We start from the raw sequence: 23650 nt of genomic DNA, 5'->3' as shown, positions 1-23650 counted from the left end.
GAATAGAAAAGCCGCTACAGTAGGAGCTGATCAATGTTGGAATAGAAGTAGTCATTGGTAAACTGGCTAACTTGTCCATTTAGTCAAGTCCGTTAGAAGATATACGGAATGGGCAAGTGCATGATGACACGTTAGTAACACATATAGATGCAGTTAGAGAAGGGAAGGCCACAGATTTCTCAATATCAAGTCAAGGGTTATTAAGATATAAGGATCGGGTATGCGTGCCAAGCGATCAAGGGATTAAGGTGAAGATTCTAGAAGAAGCGCACAATACCCCGTACTCAGTTCACCCAGGGTCGACCAGGATGACTCACGACATCAAGGCAATGTATTGGTGGCCAGGAATGAAGAAGGATATAACAGAGTACGTGTCTAAATGTTTGGTGTGCCAGCAAGTGAAAGCAGAACATCAGCGGCTTGCAGGCTTATTGCAACCACTTAGCATTCCAAAATGGAAATGGGATGATACAGCCATAGATTTCGTGATGGGTTTACCACAAACAAGTAAGCAGCATGATTCGGCTTGGATAGTAATAGATAGATTAACCAAGTCAGTTCATTTCCTGTCTGTTAAGACTTCGTACACAACAGATCTTTACGGAGACGTTTAAGTCCAAGAAATAGTACGACTGCATAGAATCTCTAAGATAATAGTATTCGATAGAGGATCGGTGTTTACATCGAGATCTGGGAGTGAGTATTTGCCGCTGATAGAATTCTCCTACAACAATAGCTACCAGTCAACGATCGGGATGGCACCTTATGAGTTTCTTTATGGAAGAAGATGTCAATCGACGTTGCATTATGACGAGGTAGGAGAAAGGCAACTACTTGGAACTAAAGCTGCTAGAGGAGCTCAGGATGTAGTAGCCCTGATTAGAAAGTGTATGCTCGCTGCTCAAAGCCGTTAGAAAAGTTATGCAGATGCCAAGCGGCGTGATGTGGAATTCAAAGTCAGAGATCAAGTTTTCTTAAGAATATCTCCTATGAAAGGTGTGAAGCGGTTTGGGAAGAAAGGCAAACTTAGTCCTTGATTTATAGGTCCTTTTGAGATATTGGACAAAGTGGGAGCAGTTGCATATAGATTAGCCCTACCGCCAGCTCTAGCAGATAGCCATAATGTGTTCCACATCTCGATGCTGCGTAGATATGTGTCAGACCCATCTCATGTCCTCAAGTACGATAGGATAGCACTCCAAAAAGACTTGAGTTACGAGGAATGACCAGTTAGCATCCTAGATAAAGGGATGAAAGAATTACGGTCTAAGAGTTTTCTGATAGTCAAGGACGTATGGAGTAATAGTTCTGAATAGGAGGCAACGTGGGAGTTGGAGGAGGACATGTTAGCCTGGTATCCGGAATTGTTTGATAAGTAAATTTCGGGGACGAAATTCTTTGTAGTAGGGGAGAATTGTAGAGTCCCAGAATTTACTTAGCTAGTTAGATAGTAGTAGTAGTAGTAGTAGTAGTAGTAGTAGTAGTAATAGCTAGTATTAATTATAGTATGTTCATTACTGTGGATTTTGGTTCAAGCTGGGACTTAGTTGGAAACTCCTAGCAATAGTTATGGATTTTATAAGTTTAACCTATAGTTTAAGAATATTAATTATAACATAAGGTTTGATTAATATTGCTGGTTATTAATATGATAATTATTATAACCTAAGGTTTAGATAGAGCCAATAAGAATATGACACTTGTCATGAGCATAGTTATTCCTAAGGTTTGGATAGAGTCAATAGGAATATGACACTTGTCATATGTATGATTATTAAGGAATTATTATTTTAATGATAAAATAAGGGAAATATAAGACTTAGTTTTCACCAGAATTTGTTAGGAGCATAACATTTGTCACAATTTTATTTATTTGTGATTTAGATATTGTATTTATTTGTGATTTAGATAATTAAATAGATTTTTCGTAATTTTAGGGTACTGTAACTTCTGACCTATTTTTGACCAAGTTATGTTATGAATTTTGAAAAATAGTAATTCTAAAAAGTTGTAGATAATTTAATTAGCTTTCTAACGGTGTAATGATATCCTAAATCGAAGTCCTACAGCTTCAGATATGTCAATTTTACTGTAGGTTAGTTTAGAGTTACGGGATTTATAAAGTTAGAAGTTAGTATTCTATTTTAAATTTAAATTTAAATTTGGATTATAATTAGAAGATTTTTATTCCTAGAACTCTATAAATAGGACCTAGCACCAAGCTTTTTCATTCATTCTTCAAGCATTGATCAGAGCCTTCTAGGTGCTAGTGAGACTATAGAGTGATAAACACTTGGGTTGGGGTTATAAGCTTTGTTATTCTAAGCTTATTAGACACTTGGGAAGTAAGGTTCATAGAGTGTATTTCGGTTTCGAGGTGTAGTTCGTTCATAGCAATTTCAAAGGTATTCCTATTCTTAGTTCCTTTTCTGTATTGTTAGTTCTTATAGTTTTTCTCTACTCAATTCCTAACCCAATCTTCTCTATACTTGGTTAGGCATCTAAGTTCTTCAAACTTGAGATTTCTTGTTGGTAAGTATCTTCTCGATGGTTTAGTTCATTCCTCTTCATCTCTTTCTTTTAGAAAACTCACCTCTATATTAATGGTTTTTAGGAGTGTTCCAAAATCCCGACTTTGTTCTCATCATCCCAGTATTTTGGTAAGGGAAATAGGATAGATCTTCTATGTTTGTATGATATGTTATGCTGTGTTTATGTTATGATATGTTTATGCTATAATAAGTATATGTATAATATGTTTTGTAGTCCTTGGGCATATGACTTGTTTAGATAACAAGCCCCAAGATTATATTTTTAGTCGCTTGGGCATATGACTTGCTTAGATAGCAAGCCCCAAGATTAGTTTATCATTTTCATGGTTTAGAGTTATGGTTTACCCTACCTCAGATATTAGACAGGGGACCTAGATGGGTTATCATATACTACCATGTGATCTAACCTACCTCAGATATTAGACAAGAGACCTAGATGGTTTATCGCATGCCATGTTAATGAGTTAATGGCCTATATTATTGTAGTCCTATATGATATATGTTTTTATAGTCATATGTTTTTAGTGTATGCTTATGATTTATTATGTATGTTTTAGATAGTATTATGTTTTATAGTATATGATGTAGTTTTATGCTTATGATATATGATGTATGTTTTTAGTAGGTTTTCCTTGCTGGGCATTAGGCTTATTCCTTTATTTTTAGTGTGATGCATGAAAATGAATATGGAAGGCGAAAGGATTCTTGGTAGCTTGGCTTGTGTGTTGAGGATGGATGGAACGTGTGGACTGCATGTTGATCGAGGATGAAGTTATTTATTTTTAGTCTTTTAAATCATGTTTTTTCCGCATTTAGTTTTGTAAACAATTTTCTTTAGTTTAAAATTATGTTTTATGTTTTAAACAATGGGTACCCATGCCATATTTTCTATTATTATGTATTTGATACAATATTTCAAGATTTAATAAAGTTAGTTATATTATTTCTTATGTATCTTTCCCAAAATAGTAGTTATGTATAGTAGATCTAATGGTCCAAGGTCTTAGAAATAGTAGGGTCATTACAATATCTCAAACTGACTGAGTTCGATGGCCCATTTAAGCAAGCGTCCCAATGCTTCAGGTTTTTGCAATACCTGCCTTAAAGGTTGATCAGTTAAGATGTGAACAGCGTGGGACTGGAAATACAACTTGAGTTTTCTCGAGGCCAAGATCAAGCAGAACGGGAGTTTTTCTATTAAAGGATATCTAAATTTAGCTCCCATAAGCCTTTTACTCACGTAGTACATTGGTTTCTGTGCTCAATTTTCTTCTCGAACTAATACGACGCTGGCCGCATTTTCTGTCACAACTTGGTATAAGAACAAACATTCTCTAGCTCCTGGTTTTAATAATATGGGGGGTTCAACCATGTGATTTTTAAGATGATGAAACATCTGTTAGCATTATTTAGTCCACTCAAATTTTTCGTTTCCCCTTATCATGTTGTAGAACGGGAGACATTTGTTAGTGGATTTTAAAACGAAGCGGTTTAGGGTCGCTACCTTTCCAATTAAGCTTTGTACTTCTTTACGTGACTTAGGTGAAGGCATTTCTAGTAACATTCTGATCTTCTTTGGGTTTGCCTCTATCCCCCTTGTGTTGACTATGAAGCCAAAAAAAAACTCCCGAGGAGTCCCCAATGGTGCACTTCTGGGGATTTAGCCTCATGTAATACTTCCTTAGCACACCAAAATATTCTTCCAGGTCGAATACATGGTTACTAGCAGTCTTTAATTTAACGAGTATATCATCGACATACACCTCCATGCTTTTCCCAATCTGGTTAATGAATATTTTATTGACTAGCTGTTGGTACGTTGCACCAGCATTCTTGAGCCCGAATGGCATAACCTTGTAGCAGTATACGTTATGCTCAGTCAAAGCTAGTGTGCTATTGGTCTGTAGGATTCATCGCGATCTGGTTATATCCAGAGTATGCGTCCATGAAAGACATGAGCTCGTGACCGACTGTTGCATCTACCAACTGATCGATTCGAGGTAATGGAGAACAATCCTTAGGACAGACCTCATTGAGGTCAGAGAAATCAATGCAAGTTCTCCACTTTCCATTAGGAATTGGGACCAAAATAGGGTTAGCAATCCAGGTCAGATATTTTGCTTCTCTTATGAACCCACACTTAAGTAAGTGAGCTACTTCTTCTTCTAAAGCTTCTAATCGCTCTTTCCCTAAAAGCCTTCATTTTTGTACCATATTCTTGTCCAGATTCAAAGTATGAATCATAACATTTGGATTGATTCCCATGATGTCTTCATGTGCCAAGCGAACGCGTCCAGGTTATTTCACAAAAACTCGACTAGCTCTTTTTTCCTTTCAGTTCCTAGAATCTTTCCAATCTTTACATCCCTTGAAGGTACTTCTGGGTCGATATTGATTTCCTTGAGCTCTTCCAATGCTTGGAGCTTAGACCTATCTTCACCTAATCTTGGATCAATGTCATCATGTTGAGCAACCTCGTTATTTTCTTCCTGAGGTTCTTTCGCCCCATGGGCAATTTTCATTACTCGAGGCTCCTCGTTCCCCTTAATGATGACAATCGCTTGCTGCCCGGGTTGTGATTTTCCCTTCATAGCAATGATATAGCATTCTCTGGCAGCGAGCTGATCTCCTCTTACAGTACATATACCTGTGATCGAGGGGAACTTCATTGCTAAATGTCAGATTAAGGTGATAGCTTCAAAAGTCATCAACGCGGGTGTTGACGCGATTTTTTACAACAATAGATTGAGAAATCTAATCAAGATATTAGTGCTTATTTGTGAACCATAATGTTATAATAAGAACCCTTTCACACACTCACAACTTTTACGTGGTTCAGTGGTTAAAATACACCTAGTCCACGAGACAATATTATTGCTTTTCTTTCACAAATTTTGCAGAGTTTCAGTAATACAAAAAAGCAGTCCCCTTTCCTGTCCATTATCCCTAATATTTATAGGGGAATTTCTTGGACAGGTTTGGGTAACCGCGTGAATAAATATGGTATACATTTAATACAGATTATTCCCATTTACATTGGGATATGATTTGATAGCATAATATAATATACTCCTACTATCTCGGATAATAAATGATAAATATGCAATACAGCCTGGGCATTAATGAGCGTATAAAGAGAATTTGAGTCTCTTGGGATCTCTTAGTATGCAATCTGACAAGAATTCCATGAGCTAAATATCTTAACCGAGTTGGGGATCCAAGGTTATCTGAACCTTAGATTGACTTAACTTCAGTGCGCCCAAAGGAGGATTTGGCCACTATAGGTCTTGAGTGGATTGTTATCCTAGGAGGCGGCCTGAAAATAACATGAATGTCGTACTTCCAAGTCTCAACTTGAGTTGCTCACATCATTATTAACCAGAGGTTCTACTTGGATTCTTTTTCACATATCCATCTTCAAGCTGTACCCATAGCTGTGTGATTAAACTCGTGTTAATTTTTAGGGTATAACATTTGTCCCCCAAGCTCCCGCTCGCTCTTGATGTCGTCACTTTTTGACATGCACAGTAGGGGCTTTTAGGCTTCTGCCATGTAAAATTGTGTCTGCCTTCTACTTGAGTACTGGACACGTGGCTGTTTGTAATTGGCGTCCGTTCGGGTTTTGAGGACTGTAACAACTGTCTTGTTAACTTTTTGTTAATTTATTCTTTGCCTTTGGAACTCGAGCTGACCCGATCGGATAGCCCGAATTAATTCCTATAGTTTACATATAAATAGGGTGATTAGAACTGAACCCTTACCACCTTTGCATTCAAAAAGTTCCCTTTCAAAAACAAAATTTCCCTTTTTCTTCTCAAACTTCTCCCAAAAAACGTCATCGCCTTTTAGACTCTCAGAAGCTTTCAAGGAGCTTCCTGTGGATGTATCGACATTCTCTTTGAACGAACATTTAATTTGTAAGTGTTTCCTCACCTGGGTTGAATCTCTCAGTTCTTTATTTTCCAATGATTTTTTATTTCAGAAAAACATTCTTTGTTCAATATCGCTTAGGCTATGTCTTATTTTGAATAGGGAATAGGGTTCGGTTTAGGCTAAATGAACGAGACTAGGCTTGTTTAAAAATAAGGTATTCATAAAACTGGAAAAAATTTATGGGTTTTACAAAGAAAGTGCTACTGGTAAATCGATTAGAACACCTGTTTGGATGAAGAAGCCGAAAGGGTTTTAGGTTTGGTTCTGAGTTGCTTAAGGGTCATTATTCCTTTAGCGGTTTTGCATTAAACCACTTTCAAAAGAAAAGTAGTGGGTCTGATGAGTATCAGGGAATTTCATGAAATAAAAGTGTGTGGCCTACGACCACGCGTTGAGGCTAGAACACACCTTAGATCGTGTAAAATTTAAATCCCAAAAGTAAACCACTCAAACCCTCAGATTTTCGTACCTTTACCGTTGTAGCTAGTGATTGTCTTAGGTCAACACTAATAGGCCGCTTTGTTGTCAGGCGAGCTAAATCATGCCCCCCACCCCAAAGAAAAATGCCGTGAGCTCCTCTACGAAGAGCAAGAATAAGAGAAAGCAAGTCGCCTCTGACTCTCCAATTCCTCATTTCTTCCCTATGGTGGAGAGGGAACTAGTCATCAACCCCAACACATTTTTCGAGGCCAAGCACATGTATCATAGATAACGAGTCAGGGTAAAGTTAACAAGATCCTATTGAGTCATGGGATTGAGATGGGAGCTGATGGCCTCCATGTCCGACCTCCATTGGATGGAGAGCAAAGTTGTGCCCCTCAAGGCAGGTGTCTTCCTCCCACTGGACAAGTACTTCGTAAACTTCTTGAACTATGTCAGACTGGCTCCGTTCTAGCTCCCGCCAAACTCATACAGACTTTTGGCGGGGTTAAAATATCTGTTTCTGAGGCATAAGTGGGAGGTCCCCACTCCAACAGATATTATGTATTTTTTTCTGCCTCAAGGCCAGTCCTGACCAGAAGGGGCGAGGTGACGGTTTTTACTACCTCACTCGCTTTCCCAACTCAGCATTCGTCATCGACCTCCCCAACTACCCAAATGACTATAAAGATCTATTTTTTATGTCAAATGGTTTCAATAATTGCGAGCATCCATACTTCAACTACCCTCGTAAGTCTTCTATCTTTATGAATTTAGCACGTGAACTTTCCCATCAATTTCACACACTTTTTTTTGTTTAAGTATTCTAACTGAGTTCATTACTTGTGTGGCTATATTTGCGAGGTCAGGGCAGTCTGAGATCCTTGGGGGTCAATATGAGACTTTGTCTAGTCTTCCACCGAAGGAGAAAGGCTTTCTTCAGGTTATGAACGATGCCACCATGGTGTCCTGCAACCTGATCAGAAAGGTCCTGGCGCTGGCTCTCAGGACCCGAGCTCCTCTTCCTAATAATACTGAGCTCCCCCCTCCTTAAGAAGCCTTGCCATCCAATGAAGAAATCAAGGAGGAAGAAGACGTGGCACCGCTGGTGCGCAAATGGCAAGCTCTTGAAGACAATCAAGGGCCTGATCCAAAGCGAGCTGAGTCCGGGGCAGCAACCGTCCCCTTTGACCAAGGTAACCCATACAGAGAGTTAGATCGGTCTACTATCAGTTTTAGGCTAGTTTGCTTCAACCCCAACCAGCTCGTCAGTCGCCACCCTACTGACTCGGACCTAAACAAAACACTCCTTCAGTGTGTGGATCATTTGGTGGTATGCTATGACCATAGCTACCCCAAATGTACCATTACGGTTAACAATACTCTCCATTTTAGGTCCTCCATTTTTTAGGAGTATGGGAAAAACTGTAGGACTTGGCCTTCCTTGCGTTGGGGTATATACAGTCCTGGTTTTAGGCAGTATGTAGATGAGTCCAGCCCCGAAGAAGGACCTGAACCACATAGGAACTAGGAGATAATAATTTTAGACTCTCCCCCACCTCCATTAATCCAAGAGTTAGAGGTCATGCCTAGCCCGGTCCATAACCCCGAGCTGATCGTAATAGATTCCTCCCCTAGCTTGAAGGGTGGGGTTCTTGCTCTTTTTCTTGTTTTTACACTACTTTGAATAATTAGTCCTTATATCTTAATCTTTAGCTCGTTCTTTTTCAGGTGAAGAGATTGAGCTGCTAGATGCCCCAGGTTTGAAGGGTACCTTTAAGGCCAGCGGGGCTGGAGCTAGTCCTATGGTGAAGAGGGCCAGACTAACAAATAAACAAACTCCCAACACTGGGGCTTCTACCGAGCCTCTAGTTAAAGACAAAGGTGCCAGCTCCACCCGGGAGCAGCCTCAAAAGACTCTCCCCCCAGCTCTGGTGACAACAATAACGGTTCTCCAAGCTGTGCCTCCTCCTCCTCGACATGTATCTCCCTCAACTCCTCAAGTGATCCAAGGCAAGGTTCCCACCGTCCAAATCCCAGTTAAGCCACTTGACCTAGCAAGGATCCCCAAGGAGTTTCGGGGAACTGTGTAGGAGATGGTGAGACATATGGTTGGCCATGCCTATGATGCCAACGCCAAAGACCTGAGGGCTATGGAGGAGTGTACTCTTGAGGACGTCCTCGAATATGTTATGGGGATGAACCTCACCATGAGTCTTCTCATTTTTCTAACTTTTTTTTTTCTTCTCTCCTTAGTTTTTTTTAAAACTATTCTTGACTTGCCTTATCCTTTTGCAGTCTGTCTTGGCTTAACTCTGAAGAATTTCTCGGGTTAAAGCTAAGGATGAGGAGCTCCGAGCCACCCTGAGCACCGCCCAAGAGGGCGAACAGTCTATGAAAGCCGCCCTAGTTTCCTCCCAGGCGAGCGAGCAGTCTGCAAAGGTTGCCCTGAATTCTTCCCAGGAAAGCAAGCGGATCGCCAAGAATCAAGTCATAGAAGTGAGTCATCAACTGGACCAACTGCAGGTCGAGATTGAGGGGCTCAGAAAGAAACTGGATGTGGTTGAGGCCAAAGCCAAAGAGGAAGCTGCAGATTAATTGACTCAAATGGAGGAGATGCTTTACCGTTGCTGGGCTTTCAATAAGGATGGGAATTTCTCCTTTATGCAACCAGAGTTATGGGAACCATATCTTGCCAAGTTCAAGATTCGGTTCTCACAAGAACCCACGGAGACCGCCGAAGCTTCGAACACTGCTGAGGGAGATGGCGAGGAGGTGACCTCTTTTGAGTGAGTCGATGGACCCCAATTATTTTTTGTTTTTGTTTTTATCTTTATGCTTCTGTAATTAAGTCCCTTGGGACCAAAACAATTGCCTTTAGGCTCATGTTGAGGTTTTTTCTCCTCGAGATAACAATATATTTTTTATTATATATCTAACTTGGGATCTATTTGTGTTCCCCTCAGTCGATTGTTTTATCATATTTGTGAATCCTTGGATTCTTGTACATTCAAAATCTTAGGGGTTGTCTTTAGATCGGGATAGATTTTATCAATATCTTAGTTGTATCCAAGATTTTTCTCGCTTAATTGCGTCATACCTGTTAATAATCAGGTCATGGATCTGGTCATATCCAAGGGTTTTTTAATAAGCTTGATAGCATTTTACCTATTAGGAATAGGGCCTCACACCTGGTTATATCCAAGGTTTTTTATTTTTAAAAATTTCTCAAACTTAGTTCGTGTTCGGAATTTTGAAAACCTGAGCTTTAAAAAGCCGTTGAATAATCAATTTTTCCAAAACCAAGTTTAAAAACTCTCTTGGGTTATGTGCCTCCCAAGCAACCAAAACTAATAAATGTTCAAGGTTGCTGTTACAAAGTGAACCCGCGATAAATAAATGATAAAATTGATTACGTAACAATCCAACTATTATTAAAATGAAATGGATTTTATAAACAAACCTTACATAAACGGTAACTGCGAAAACATTAAAAACAACAAAATTATTGATAATACTTTTGAGGTGTAGGGCATTCCAGGTCTGCGGGAATTTTTCTCCACTTAGCCGGGCTAACTTGAAAGTCCCTTCGCGCAGGATCTCCACAATCTGATCTGGTCCGTCCCAATTCGGCCCTAACACTCTGTCCTTGGGATCCTTACTTGCTAAAAAGACCCTACAGAAAACCAGATCGCTCAATTCGAACCTGCATCCTTTCACCTTCGAATTGAAATAACTAGTGATTTTATGTTGGTAATGGGTGAGCTGTAATTGTGATGCCTCTCGTTTTTCTTTGATTAGATCGAGGGATGCACTAAGTAGCTCGTGGTTATGATCCTGATCAAAGGACTTTTGTCTGTGGGTCATCACCAGTGCCTCAATTGGGAGCATAGCCTCACTTCCAAAGGTCAAAGAAAAAGGAGTATGTCCCTTGGAGGTTTGTTGTGAGGTCTGGTAGGCCCCAAGTACTTGTGGGAGCTACTCGGACCATAATCCCTTGGCTTCATATAATCATTTCTTCAAGGTCGCCTTCAGGGTCTTGTTTACGACCTCGACCTGCCCATTGGCTTGTGGGTACGCTGCCAACGAGAAACTCTTGGTTATGCCATATTTTTCACAAAAATCTATGAAGAAGGCGCTATCGAATTGAGTTTCGTTGTCAAACACAATCTTTTTCGGGAGCCCAAATCAACATATTATACTTTTTAAAAATAAATTCAAGACTCTCTTTGAGGTGATGGCTGCCAAAGGTTCTTCCTCTACCCACTTCATTAACTAATCGATGGCGACTACCACTTAACGACCTGTCAGCAAAGAATCAATCAAGTCAATTCCCCATACTACAAATGGCCAAGGGGATAAGATCATGGTAAGCTCGACGGGAGCAGCTCATGCAACTATGGCGAAGCGTTGGCATTTGTCACACTTTTTCACATACGAGATTGAGTCCTTTGTCAACGTGGGCCAAAAATAGCCCTATCTCAGTACCTTTAGAGCTATGTTTTTCCCCCAGCATGGTCTCCGTAGAAGCCTTCGTGTATTTCTTGCAAAATAGTATGCGCTTCCTCGAGCAGAACACAACGCAGGAGGGGCAGCGAATGCCCTCATCGATATAAGATCCCTTCAACCATAACATATCACAGAACTTGATATAGAAACTTTCTTACATCCTTTCGATCGTCAGGTAGCTTTTCGGTTATGAGGTACTCAACTATGGGGGTCATCCAAGTCGGCTTTACGACAATCATTCCGACCTCAACTGGTTTTTCTATTATACTAGGGCTTTCCGAGAATTCCACCATGACTACATTCAGTGTATCCGCCTCTTTGGTGGTACCAAGTCCAACCAAGGCATCAACATTGGATTTTTGCTCGCGGGGGACTTGTTCAACAGAGCTGAACTCGAACTCAGACAATTCGCTCTTAACCTTGGATAAGTAGGCCACCATTTTGATACCGCGAGCTTGATATTTCTCAAATATCTGATTGAATACGAGCAGAGAATCACTATAACATTGGATGGCCTTTGCCTTTAGCTCTTTTTCCACCCTTAGTCCTGCCAATAAGGCCTCATACTTGGTCTCATTGTTGGATGCTTGGAATCTAAAACTGGGAGTTGTATGGAATCAATTCCCTTTAGGTGAGATTAAGATTATCCAAGCTCCCAATTCGTTTTCATTTGACGATCCATCAGCGAAGATTTTCCATAATTTCTGCAACGATTCCCTTATCAGCTCGTCTTGAAAACCTGTGCACTCGTCCACAAAATCAGCATGGGCTAGGCTCTTGATTGATGTCTGTGGCATATATAATATCTCAAACCGGCAGAGTTCGATGGCCCATTTTAATAGACGTCTCGACGTTTCAGGTTTTTGCAAAACCTGCCTAGTCGGTTAAGACGTGAATAGAATGGGACTGGAAGTATGGCCTAAGCTTCCTTGAAGCCAAAACGAGACAGAGCGTGAGTTTTTCTATCAATGGTTACCATGATTCAGCTTTGAGAAGTCTCTTACTTACATAATATACGAGTTTCTATGCCCGATTTTCTTCTCAAACTAACACAACACTGACTGCATTTTCTAGCACGACCAGATATAGAAAAGATACTCTCCAGACATTGGTTTTTATAGTATGGGGGATTAAGCTAGATGCGCTTTAAGGTCTCAAAATGCCTATTCACATTCTTCGGTCCATTCAAACTTCTTGTTTCCTCTGAGCAAGTTGTTAAATGGGATACTTTTGTTAGTAGATTTTGAAACGGAGCAGTTTAAGGCCGCCACCTTTCCAGTTAGGTTTTGTACTTCCTTATGCGACCTAGGAGAAGGAATTTCTAACAATGACTTGATTTTTTCTGGATTCGCCTCTATCCCCCCTGTGTTAACTACAAACCCAGAAACTTTCCTAACGAAATTCTGCAAGTGCACTTTTGGGGATTCAACTTCATATCATATGTAACACACTACTTATTTAGAGTCGTTACTATGTGAGTTAAAAATATGCAATTAGCTCGCTAATTGAGGTTTTAGGTTAAAAGTGTGACTAAATTGAAATAAAAACTCATTTGATGACATTAATTATAAAAATGTGGACATTCATTGAAATCATAAAAAATTATACAGTTGGGATCCCAAAATATTGTTTAGAAAATTTATTACAACTCAAAAATACAGTTACGGTCGACCTAAGCGACAAATCAATTCATTACAGTACATTCCCCAGAATAACCCTGGCCATGGCAACCAGGTAGGCAGAACATGTACCCGTCACTCCATGCAATCTGTACTCATGGTTGGTTGACCTTTCCTTTGCCCTTACCTACACCATAGAGCACCCGTGAGCCGATGTCCAACAAGAAAACCCAAGATATAACATATAACATCACAATCCACAGTATACAGTAAACCAGCCAATCGACTAAACACATAGCAACCTACGCCGACTCTGGTGCTTTCTTAGGCTCAGGATTCACGGTCTTTACCGACCAGATGGATAAAGCACCTGAGGAGGGTCTCGCCCTAGCGTCCTGCACTCAGCGTGCTCAATGTCGATCCTGGCCCCATGCCATCACCAACTTCTTGCCATTATCGGCCTTTGTCGTTCCCAGCCTTCACCATTCACTCATAAACATACATAACACAGCATAATTATCACAGATATCCACACATATACTAAGGATAAACAATAGGGTTGTGCCCTGAAACAAAAACAATAGGACCATGCCCTGATCTACGGGTATAACAACTTTCTTACCTGTGTCCCGACTTGATAAGTCAATGCGATCCTGAGCGCAGTTCCCTAATCCGAGCTTAGATGTAAACCTAGTCACAACACATCCAATAATAATAATCCATCAAGCCTTAAACCAATAATGACTTCAGAATATTATTCTAGCCTCCAAGACCTTGAATTCTACTAAACTGGGTAGTAGGATCCTTCCCGAGCCTTAACATTTGGGTTCCCGGGCTAAAAACCTTCAATTTCCCTTTTTCTCTATTTTGAGATGTGGCCCGCCCCTTAGGGTCGTGACGCGTCTACAGGTCAGAGAGCAGAGCTCTCGCTGCTGAAGGACATGGGTCGTAGAGCGCCATGCCTGCGCTACGGTGCCTGGGAAACTTAGAGGCTTCTCCAGCCTCTTCAAAGACATGGGCCGCCCGAGTCCCCAAAACCCATAAATCCCATCACTTTTTTGCGTTTTTCCTCAAGCCTAAATCAACAATTCACAACAAAAACATCATTTAAATCCATATTTAAGTCTATATATCCTATCCATACAGCCTAAGCATCCTAACCACCCCATAAACAACCTCATAACCTCTCCAAATAGTCAAAATCAAACCAAAGTTCAGCTCACATGCAACTTCCAATTCTCAGCAGAATTAAGCAGAAAACAACTGAAATTAAAACCCTTACCTCATAGATATCTTCAACCTTGAGCTAATTTTCAAGTGTAGCAAGTCCAATCCTCCAATTCCTTAGCCTAGAGTCCCCAAGAATTCTTCAACTCTAAGTTTCTAAGAGGGGAGAGAGAGCTGAGTGAGAGAGATTGAGAGAATTCCCTTGTTTGTCTTTTTCTTAATTCTAGAGTCCACTGCCTAATGTCTAAGTTTAGACTTATCCCTCAGCCTCCAAAATTTCTAGAATATCCTTTAAGTCTATCTTAATCCTATAGTGCCACTAAGGGCAATTCCATCAATTGCCACATCCCGCTAAGTCCTCGAGTGTTCCTTTAAATCCCCATTTAATCTCGACATTCCCAAACAATTGCTAAATTACTACCTATTACCCAATAACTCCCGAACACATACTATATTCCCGAAATACCCCTAGGATCCTCCCGAGCTGGGTATTCGACCCCGTTGTGACTATTTAGCTAATTCCCTCCTTAATACGTCTCGGATGGTGCATCACAAATTTATCACCACATCCTCGTGGTATCAATCACAACACACACATATCACATTTATGCCCTCAACATGCTAAAATTACAGATATGCCCCTAATAACCAAATGGGGCCCACATGCATATTTAATTCACCTAAACATGCATTTCTAATCATATAATCATTTAATTCACATATTAGCATAATTAAATCAATTATTGCCCTCTCAGAATGCTAATCAAGGCCCTAAGACATATTAGAAAATTTTGGGCTACAACTATACCCTCCTTACAGAAATTTTTTCCTCGAAATTTACCTGAATAACTCGGGATACAGATCCCGCATATCTATCTTAAGTTCCCAAGTCGCCTCTTCCACTTTGCAATTCCTCCACCACACTTTCACTAAGGTGATAGTCTTGTTCTGCAAGACTTTATCCTTTCGGTCTAGAATCTTAACCGACTTCTCCTCATAAGATAAATCTTGATCCAGCTCCGAATTCTCATATCTCAACACGTGTGTAGAATTCGATACATACTTCCGGAGCATGGATACATGCAACACATTGTTAACCCCTGATAGAGTTGGAGGCATCGCCAATCTATAGGCTACCACTCCAACCTGTTCTAAAATCTCAAAGGGGCCAAAAAACCTACGGCTTAGCTTGCCCCTTACTCCAAACCATTTCACTCCTCTCAAGGGAGAAACTCTAAGAAACACATGGTCCTCGACCTGAAACTCTATACTCCTGTGTCTCAAGTCCGAGTAACTCTTCTGTCGACTTTGGGAGGCGAGCATTCGTGCTCTAATTTTCTTAATTGTCTCTTTGGTCCTTTGAACAACCTCAGGACCTAAATACCTCCTCTCACCCATCTCATCCCAATGGACGGGTGATCTGCACTTCCTCCCATATAACATCTCATACATAGCCACTCTAATAACTGTTATTGTACGAAAAATCAATCAAAGGGAGATGCTTACTCCAAGATCCCCCAAAATCTAGTACGTAGGCTTGCAACATATCCTCCAGTATCTGAATTGTCCTCTGATACTATCCATCCATTTGAGGATGATAGGAGGTACTAAACCACAACTGTGTACCCATAGCTTTCTGAATACTATCGACCTCGGAGCCCCGTGTAGTCGTATAATTTCCTTCACATACAATTCAACATATTGATCCATTGTATAAGTTGTCCTAACAGGCAAAAAGTGGGCAAATTTGGTGTACCTATCCACAATCACCCACAATGAATCATGCTATCCCACAGTCTTTGGTAATCCAATCACGAAGTCAATGGTGATATCTTCTCATTTCAACTCCTGAATCCCTAAAGGCTGTAGCAACCCTGCCAGCCTCTGATGTTCAGCCTTTATCTGGTTACAAGTTAAACACTTGGCCACATAATTCACAACACCCCTATTCATTTCCGGCCACCAATGTAAAGTTATCAAATCTTGGTACATCTTTTTTGTACCTAGATGTAAGGAATAAGGAGTGGTATGAGACTCATCTAAAATCTCTCGCCGTATACTGGAGTCCATCGAAACGCAAATTCGACCTTTGTACCTCAACAAAACCATCTCGGAAATAGAAAAGTTCGTAGTTGCTCCGGCTAAGACGCCCTCCGTGTGTTCCCTTAACTGGGGATCCTCCTCCTGTGCTTCCTTGACCCTCTCAAGGAGTGTTTATTGAAGAGTGATGTTGGCTAGTTGTCCAACAACCAACTTAATACATGCTCCAGTCATATCTTCAGCTAACCTATCTGATATCTGCCTCAGACTGAATAATTGTCTTGGGCCCTTCTGACTCAGTGCGTCGACCACCACATTGGCCTTCCCAGGATAGTATAGAATATCACATTCGTAATCCTTTACCAATTCTAGCCAACGCCTCTAACGCATATTTAGATCCTTCTGAGTAAAGAAGTACTTCAAACTCTTATGGTTGGTGTATATTTCGCACTTCTCGTCATACAGATAATGTCTCCAAACCTTTAGTGCAAATACCACCAATGCCAATTCAAGATCATGTGTTGGATACCTCTTCTCATACTCCTTCAACTGTCTCGACGCGTAGGCTATCACCTTTCCAACTTTCATTAACACACACCCCAAACCTTGCGTGGAAGCATCATAGTAGACTACAAACTTCTCATTGTCTGAAGGTAGACTCAATAGTGGAGCGGTGATGAGTCGTCGCTTCAACTCCTTGAAACTATTCCCACACTTGTGTATCCACACATACTTAGTCTTCTTACGTGTCAATTCATTCAATGGTGCGCCTATTCTGGAGAATCCCTCAACAAACTGTTGATAGTACCCTACCAAATCCAAGAAGCTCCTAACCTCTAGCACATTGCTCGGCCTAGGCCAATCTCTCACCGCCTCAATCTTACTTGGGTCCACCAGAATTCCTCCTTACTAAAAATATTACCCATAAATGTTACTTGGGGTAACCAAAACTCACACTTGCTGAACTTAGCATACAACTTGTGTTCTCTCAACCGTTTTAATACTAGACGAAGGTGATGTTCGCGCTCTGTCTCTGACTAAGAGTACACTAGTATGTCATCAATGAATACGATCACAAACTTGTCCAAATAATCCATGAAGACCCTATTCATCAAATCCATAAAGTCTGTTGGGGCATTACTTAATCCAAAGGACATGACCAGGAATTCATAGTGTCCATATCTCGTGCAGAATGCAGTCTTTGGTATGTCCTCCTCTTTAATCCTTAAATGGTGGTAGCCTGACTAAAGATCATTCTTGGAGAACACTGTCCTCCCCTGTAGTTGGTCAAATAAGTCGTCGATCCTGGGTAGTGGGTACTTATTCTTGATGGTCAACTTATTCAACTCTCTATAGTCAATACACATCCTTAAGAATCCATCCTTCTTCTTGACTAACAACACTCGAGAAACCCCTGGCGAAAAACTTGGTCTGATGAATCCCAAATCTAGTAACTCCTACAACTAAATTTTCAGTTCTTTCAACTCCGGTGGAGCCATTCTATAAGTGTCCTAGATACTGGCTCCAACCCTGGCCCCATCTCTATGACAAACTCGATCTCTCAGTGTGGTGGAAATCCTGGCAAGTGTGCGGGGAACAAATCACGAAACTCACATACCAGTGTGGTCTCATCCGGTCCAACTGAAATCATAGGTACTCACAGTCCACTCATTGTCCCCACGAATACAAAGGGTACCTCCCCTTCTGGTTCAAAGGTCACCATCCCGCGCTTGCAGTCAATCATCGCTCTGTACTTTGATAACCCATCCATCGCTAACTCAATCAGGTCCACCAACAACTCTCTACTGGAAATGCTCTAACCCATCTCCTAGAGACTACTTGTTCCCCAATCGACAATAAAGTCCTGAATCCCCTAGCTTAAAAATCACTAGGTCTACACAACTGATCTATCACTTTAGTAAATATAAATGAATGAGTAGCCCCTGAGTCAATCAATGCAGTAAAAGAAGAACCAGCACTAGAAATCTAACTTGTCATGACTGAGGGGCTAGCCTAAGCCTCAGTCTGGGTCAAGGTAAATACTCTGACAGGAGTGGGGCTCTTCTTTCCTGGATTGTGGGCAGTCCTACCTCAGGTGACTAATGCTCCCACAAGTAAAGCAGGCCCTGATCCTGCACTACCCCTGATGTTGTTGTCTGCACTGAGGACAAACTGGGAAACTTCTCTAGTTGTCTCCTCCACCCTGACGGCCACTGAAAGAACCTCATGCCCTCCTATCTGAACCAGGAGAAATAAAAGAATTTGGGGCCTTTCTCTTCTGCTCACTGGAACCACTACCATGACTAGATCAAGTAAAAGGAGGCACCTTCCTCCAGGGATTGCGCCTAGTAGCGCCCTCTCACCAAATCTGATCCTCGACCCCCTCAGCTGTAAGAACCTTTTCCACTACCTGCGCGTAGGCGGTAGTTCTCGGATCCAGAGTTATCTTAACTTCACAAGCGATCATAACGTTCAATCCTCGCACAAATTTATCCCTCCGTGCCATGTTAGTAGGTGCCAAATTCAATGCGAACTTCGCTAAACGGTCAAACCTCAAGGCATACTCGGTAACTGTCATCCGGTTCTGAGTTAGGTTAGTAAACTCATCAACCTTTGTAGCTCAGACTACAACACTATAATACTTCTCGTTGAATATGTTTCTGAATTCTTCCCAAGTCAAGATTGCCACATTCCTTCTCTGAGACACAACACCCCACCAGATGCGGGCATCTTCTCTCAACATGTAGTTCGCACAGACTTCTCTCTTACTCCCTTCCACCCTCATGAAATCCAAGATGGAATAAATCATGTTCATCCACTGCTCTGTCCGCAATGGGTCTGGGCCACCCTAAAAGGTGGGAGGATGTTGCTTCTTGAACCTCTCATATAAAGGTTCCTCAACTATTTTCCATAGCAGGCTAGGCTGGCACTGGTGCCGCAACCTATGGAACCTATAACCCAATGCCTTGAGGAGGAGGGGCTTGTTGTCTTAATTGTCGAATCTCTTCCTCTGTTCAATGAAGTCTAGCTTCCATCTTACAAAATAAATGTTGCCAATTCGGTGGGGCAGGTGGAGGGTCCTGAAATTGGTTATCATCCTCAGCCCTATTGTCGCAGAGTCTGATTGATCGCCGAGGAATTACACAATATGCCTGCAATCAATGACGCCGCACATTAGACATGATAACAACATCCACAACCACCTCCCAATCTCATCAATCAACCAAAACCAGAAAGTACACACATCACACATAGTATATAACAATCAAGGGGCCATGCCCTAACATCATGCATATATCAGCACATTCATCAAGCTCCATCTATATATTCAGGCAAATAGCGCAACTTAAACAAATAATTAAGCATATAACTCATTAAATACCAACAACCCTGAGTCGAGCTTGTCACTGGCAGTGATCGTACATGTTCAGTCAATCTTTCTAGGAACCATAAACCTTGGCACACTCTGATACTAAGTTGTAACGCCCTACTTTCTTAGAGTCATTACTATGTGAGTTAAAAATTTACCATTAGCTCGCTAATCGAGGTTTTTGGTTAAAAGTGTGACTAAATTTAAATAAAACTCATTTAATGACATTAATTATAAAAATTTGCATATTAATTGATATCGACCCCGGTGCTTTACTATGCCCAGGGTTCGGAGTCTTTACCGAGCGAATGGATACAACACCCGAGGAGGGTCTCGCCCTAGCGGCCTACACTCAGCGTGCTCAATGCCGATCCCGGCTTCTTTCCGTACTCAGCTTCTTGCCGTTCTCGGCCTTCGTCGTTCCTAGACTTCACCATTCACTCATAAACATACATAACACATCATAATTATCACAATATCAACACATATATTAAGGATAAACAATAAGGTTGCACCCTGAAACACAAACAATAGGGTCATGCCCTGCTCTACGGGTACAACAACTTTCTTACCTATGCCTCGAGCTGATAATTCAATGCAACCCCGAGCACAGTCCCCTATTCCGAGCTTTGATATAAACCTAGACACAACACATCTAATAATAACAATCGATCAAGCCTTAAACCAAATAATGACTTTGGAATATTATTCTAGCCTTTGGGACCTTGAATTCTACTAAATCGGGTAGTAGGATCCTTCCTGAGCCTTAACATTTGGGTTCCCAGGGATAAAATCCTTCAATTGCCCTTTTTCTCTGTTTTGAGTCGTGACCCGCCCCTTAGGGTCGCAGCGCACCTACAGGTCCAAGTGCAGAGCTCTCTCTGCTGAAGGACACAAGCCGCTATGCTTTATGCCTGCACTGCTGTGCCTGGGTAACTCAGAGGCTTCTCCAGCCTCTTCGAACACACGAGTCGTGGCACCTGAAGAACAGGGCCATGGCCCGAACCCCCAAATCCAGAAATTCCATCACTTTTTTGCATTTTCCCCCAGCCTAAATCAACTATTCACACCCAAAAAATAATTTAAACCCATATTTGAGTCTATATCTCCTATCCATACAGCCTAAGCATCCTAACCATCCCAAAAACTGTTGGAAAAGCTTATACAGGATCTTTATTTATTTTCATGTATATCTAATATTAAACAAATTAATACGAAATAGCCTAAAATATGTTTCTAAAATTGAATTCAAATATAAACAAATAATATCATACTTACAGTATACGCAGCGGAATTAAGAGTCCTTCCTTCAGTTTCTCTAACTCTTGTATCCTCTCTGTCGCAGAGTATTATCAAGAAACTGAACTGATCTTCTATTTTCTTCACGATCTTCCAATGTATCCTTAGAACCACCTAGACTAGTGTGGGAAATTCTCAACACATGAAATAGATATAGAGAGAAGAAGAGAAAATAACAAAGTGGCTTAGAAAATGACTTGTGTTTAGAGAGAATATAAAACTATCAGAAAATCAACTATTTACAAAAAATAAGTCAATTTAAATGAAATTTATCAGCAATTAACAATAGTTAATTTAAATTTCATTTATCAACAATCAACTTGGTTTTAGGTTAATTTGAAAAAAAAAATATTAATTTAATTTAAATAGGATTTATCAACAATTAACCAAAGTTAATTTAAATCCCATTTATTAAAAAATATATTTTATTAATTAGCTAAAAAAAATGATATTTTTCAAAATTTAACCAATTTTAAAATTTAAAAGCAATATCTAAACTATTTTCCAAAAATATCTTGTGTTGTTACAACTATTATCTAATATTTTAATCATAAAAATAATAAAATACAAATAGTTATAACAACCCTAAAATATCTCAAATAGTTAAACAAATTCAAATATCCATAAAAATATCTAACTAACAATGTTTAAATTTCAAATAATTTAAATATTAAAAACTATAGAATAAAAATATATTTATATTTTCAAATAAAGATTTAATAAAAATATCAAGAATTTAAATGAAAATATCTTAAATATCTGATATCATAATTCTAATATTTTAATATATTAAAATATTTAAAATTAAGTTGTTAGTCTATTTTTAAATTTGAATTTGAATGTTTGTAGAAAATATCTAATTATTTAAATCTCAACTAACAAAAATATCTTATTTAAAAAAATAATAATAAATGATAAAACAAAAAATATATTTTTAGTTTTGATTATAAATAATTTATTTCCACAAAATTTAAATATTTTTTTTAATTTAAAAAAAAAAAAATTATTGGATGAATAGTACCCGCGGTACTGTTCGCCGGTACTGTTCACGCGTGCATGCGCGCGGGTGGTGCGAGTGACGCGGGTGCGCGCGCGCATGGGCAGGCAGGCCAAAAATTTTCCAAAATTTTTTTTGAGCAATTTTTCAATCCAAAATCATTTTCTAATTAATTTTTACCATGTTTTACACAAAATAAAGCATATATAAAAATTAATAGCATAGAAAATACAACAAAATAACCTAAAAATTGCTAAAAATCACATAAAATCAATATGTTCATAAAAACATGAAAAACCATCCAATTATTCAAACATTTCAAAAAATCCAATTTGAAACATGTTCATGCATGAAAATAAAGATTACCAAAGGCTCTGATACCAGTTGTTGGAAAAGCTTATACAGGATTTCTATTTATTTTCATGTATATCTAATATTAAACAAATTAATACGAGATAGCCTAAAATATGTTTCTAAAATTGAATTCAAAGATAAACAAATAATATCATACTTACAGTATATGCAGCGGAATTAAGAGTCCTTCCTTCAGTTTCTCTAACTCTTGTATCCTCTCTGTCGTAGAGTATTATCAAGAAACTGAACCGATCTTCTATTTTCTTCACGATCTTCCAATGTATCCTTAGAACTACCTAGACTAGTGTGGGCAATTCTCAACACATGAGATAGATATAGAGAGAAGAAGAGAAAATAACAAAGTGGCTTAGAAAAGGACTTGTGTTTAGAGAGAATATAAAACTATCAGAAAATCTGACTTGTGACTTATCTGTCATCTCTAAAATCTTCTCTCTAAGCACTCCTTTTATAGACTCAATTAGGTCATTTAATTTAATTAAAAAATCAATAAAATAACAGCCATTTTGAAGTCCTAGGTTGAAATTATCATGGGCTATAGGCCCGTGAAATTTCCCATTTGATTATAAGTCCATTGGACTTAAAATCAAGGCCTGTATTATTTTCTATTGATTTAATTAATTAAATAATTATTTAAATTCTTTATCAAATTAATTATTTATAATTTGAACCTTGATTTAAACTTATTTATTAATTTAGATACCAATTTATCTTAATTAATAAATCTGCCATAATTTCTCTTTTCTTCTCAAAATTACACAACTCTGTGAAACTATCCAAAATTGACCTGATCAACTTTGATAATTCTAATTGATAATTAAATCAATTAATTGAGACTATCTAGATGATTTTATCCAAGGTACAATGGGGACCATGGGCCTATGAAATCAAGCTCCAATAAGTTATCATAAGTCTAACAAATAAATTTACTAACTTATTAATTCCGTGTGACTCCACTATAGACTTGGAATTGCACTATTGAATTCATAGAACGCTCTATAACAAATATAGATACGCTATTAATTATCCATTGGTACAACCATAATTGTCACTCAATCCTCTATAGACGGTCTACAATGAGATATGACTAAAATACCGTTTTACCCCTCATTGTATTTTATTCTTAAAGCACTTAGTTCCTTGTAAATGATATTTCAGTAAACTAATTTAATTACTGAAATGAGATCTCTATCATTTATCACCTTGAACCAAACTAAAAGGAAACCATCGTTTCACTTCTTCATCAGAAGCTATAGATGTTCATATCTATGATTAACACTCCCACTCAATTATACTACCGAGTTCTCAAGAT

At 39.4% G+C, this 23650-nt stretch overlaps 1 protein-coding gene across 1 annotated transcript; it reads right to left on the bottom strand.

The window, feature by feature from the left end:
• Positions 1–11542: 11542 nt before the first annotated feature.
• LOC133795937 (uncharacterized) lies at positions 11543–11854 on the bottom strand. The gene has a single exon (XM_062233419.1). It carries the CDS (start codon positions 11852–11854, stop codon positions 11543–11545), a length of 312 nt encoding a protein of 103 aa, XP_062089403.1.
• Positions 11855–23650: the final 11796 nt, after the last annotated feature.

Source organism: Humulus lupulus, chromosome 8 (genome assembly GCF_963169125.1).
Source record: "Humulus lupulus chromosome 8, drHumLupu1.1, whole genome shotgun sequence".
Taxonomy (NCBI): Eukaryota; Viridiplantae; Streptophyta; class Magnoliopsida; order Rosales; family Cannabaceae; genus Humulus; species Humulus lupulus.
The sequence above is the reverse complement of the archived record's forward strand: the minus strand, read 5'-3'. Positions and strand labels throughout refer to the sequence as shown.

What these genes read in the sequence shown, in the direction of transcription:
- LOC133795937 (XM_062233419.1), bottom strand. Translation starts at nt 11,854, where the DNA reads ATGGTGGCCTACTTATCCAAGGTTAAGAGCGAATTGTCTGAGTTCGAG.